At 36.6% G+C, this 2,443-nt stretch overlaps 1 protein-coding gene across 4 annotated transcripts in view; it reads right to left on the reverse strand.

Moving 5' to 3' along the window:
- syt19 (synaptotagmin XIX) overlaps positions 1-2,443 on the reverse strand; it is an 18,085-nt gene that overhangs the window by 4,534 nt on the left and 11,108 nt on the right. For all 4 annotated transcript variants that reach the window (XM_034878157.1, XM_034878158.1, XM_034878159.1 and 1 more), the window contains one exon: positions 1,106-1,228. In XM_034878157.1, coding sequence (XP_034734048.1) covers positions 1,106-1,228 — 123 coding nt within the window. The remainder of the gene's footprint in view (positions 1-1,105; positions 1,229-2,443) is intronic.

Genomic DNA, 2,443 nt, shown 5'->3' on the forward strand with positions numbered 1-2,443 from the left:
GGGAATGAAACATACAGTTTAAGTCATAAAAACTTTCCACAACTTTAATATTTTAACATATATCATGAATGGTACTTCCAAAATGTGTTACTTTAGATAGATTGTTGCAGGGCTGTACATCTTTGTGAATGTCTGTTAACAACTCATAGCCATCATGGTGAAGCGTGTATAAAGCGGTTATTGAAATATCGTACTGTGAATGATTCTGCCATTTTTATAGCTAGAACTGTAGGTTTTTTCCATTCATATCATGTTTCTATTGTGGAAAATGTTGTTTTCTAGGTTTTTACATGGGTTAGACCACTGGACATCCAAATAATGCCCCACACACTGTCAGTCTCCATAGGTTAACATGGGAAAACTCAACCCCCCCTACCTAGTGGGCCCAAATTTATTTTCATCTTTCTAAAACTGCTATTCCATGTCTCACCTCCATAAATAATTGTACAAACACAGATATTTGTGCATTTACTTAAAATACATGGAGTTACAGCAAGGTTATGGTCAAGTATGTCCCAACAGACATATGCCATATGTACAGTATTTATATATATAAAAACGCACATATGCCCCCCTTAAAAAACATACAGGGGGGCTTGAACGTTTGAAAACCTCTTCTACGTCCTCACTACAAAAATCCACTTTTGAATTTTGCAAATGAACATCTAGAGATTCTAGACAAACCTGATGCAATGTGGAAACAAGTTCTGTGGGCCGACGAGATTAAAATAGAACTTTTTGTCCGGAATGAGCATTGAGCAATTTTGTTAATTTTAAAGCGTAAATGATGGAAATAAACTCTAACTTTTTGTGACATATTATACAAACGTCTAATCGGTCATTTGATGCCTTTTGGAGATTTTTCCATCTTTTCTTGGGTTCTTTATGTACATTAATAAAAAAAAAAATTAAGTGGGGTGCCAAAACTTTTGAGTCTAGTCTGCCCACATTTTTGGGCTGATACTTACTGAGTAAAATGTAGTTGTAAGGGAGCATTGAATGCATTTGAAGATAAGGAGTTCATATGCCAACAGTTGAAGAGAATAAACAGAAAGACAATTGTTGGCGGATTGTCACATGACAGCAAGATTAAACACTAATGTACCACATTTGTAATGTTGGACTGCTCTCCCATATTCCCCTCTGCCTGGCGGGATCCTGAAGGGGGAAACGAGGCTTGAGACAGACACCGACTCCGCCTGCACACCTCTGTGCTGACTTCCTCCACCTGAAGAGCATGCAGACATGAACACCATTTCTATTAGAAGTGTTTTTAATTACAACTACAGCACCTCTAGCTTTTATTTGGCTTGGAACAAGTCCAAAGTATATAATCTGAATCTTTATGTAAATAGACAATGTTTATTTAATGTTTGGAGCATCTCCACACACTACAGGGTCTGAGCAAAATAACAAGATTAGCTAACAATATAAATGTAATCTTTTACAATTAAACATCCCATTTAACTTATGTCTAATTGGTATTTACACTGCATCAAAGAGTGATGCATGGTGTTTTATAAGACTGTGAATTATAGTGTGTTATGTTGAAAAGTAGTAAACTAACTACTAAAAGTAGTATTTTCTCTACCCATAATGTAGCCCTAAACGTCAGCCTGATAGCAGTGCAGTCCAGTTTTCATCCAACTCTTTTTTGGCTGTAAATCCAACATTTACCCTGTCCTAACAGTAAAAACTACAAGCAATTTTTTTACATTCAGCAGGACATTACTAACACGAGTCAGGTGATAGGAAGGTTATCAAACACAAGTCACATGTAGTAGATCAACACAGATACCACACCCAACTGGATTAATCTCGCAGATATAATAATAGGGCTGCTAAACTTGACTCTTAAGTTTGATGCAGCTGTCATACCTGAAAATGTCCTGCAATTCTCTAAATACTCTCCAGTAGGGTTAGGTATCTTCTCTACCATACTTAACAAAGGTTTGTTTCGCAAATTTTCATTTAACTACGCATAGCCTTAAAGGAACACGCCACCTTTTGTTGAAATAGAACTTGTAGCGGTCTCCCCTAGCTGTAGATAAGTGGGCCAACATACTTTTTTGTTTCAGTGCATGCACTGTTTTAGTCTGGTGCAACTTAGCATAGTGAATGCAATCCTAGGTTGCCGTTAGCATGTTGTGAGTAAAAGTGAGCCAACAACAAAACAACTACCTAATTAATTCTTCAGTAATTAATTCAGTAGGCTTTAGACTTTCCTCTTTGACAAAGCTTATAGTTAGGGCTGGCTCAGGAAACTCCTGAACCATTCATTAGTTACGCCGCTATAGGCAAAGAGATAACTGTTGTTGTGATTAAGCACTTTATAAATACAATTGATCTCTGTGTCTGTATGCCAAAACTCTTTATTTTTAATTGCCCATTAGCAGTTATGGACTGTAAGTAAATCAAGTTAACTTTTACCGCAAAGAAAAAG

This window comes from Etheostoma cragini, chromosome 8 (assembly GCF_013103735.1).
Source record: "Etheostoma cragini isolate CJK2018 chromosome 8, CSU_Ecrag_1.0, whole genome shotgun sequence".
Taxonomy (NCBI): domain Eukaryota; kingdom Metazoa; phylum Chordata; class Actinopteri; order Perciformes; family Percidae; genus Etheostoma; species Etheostoma cragini.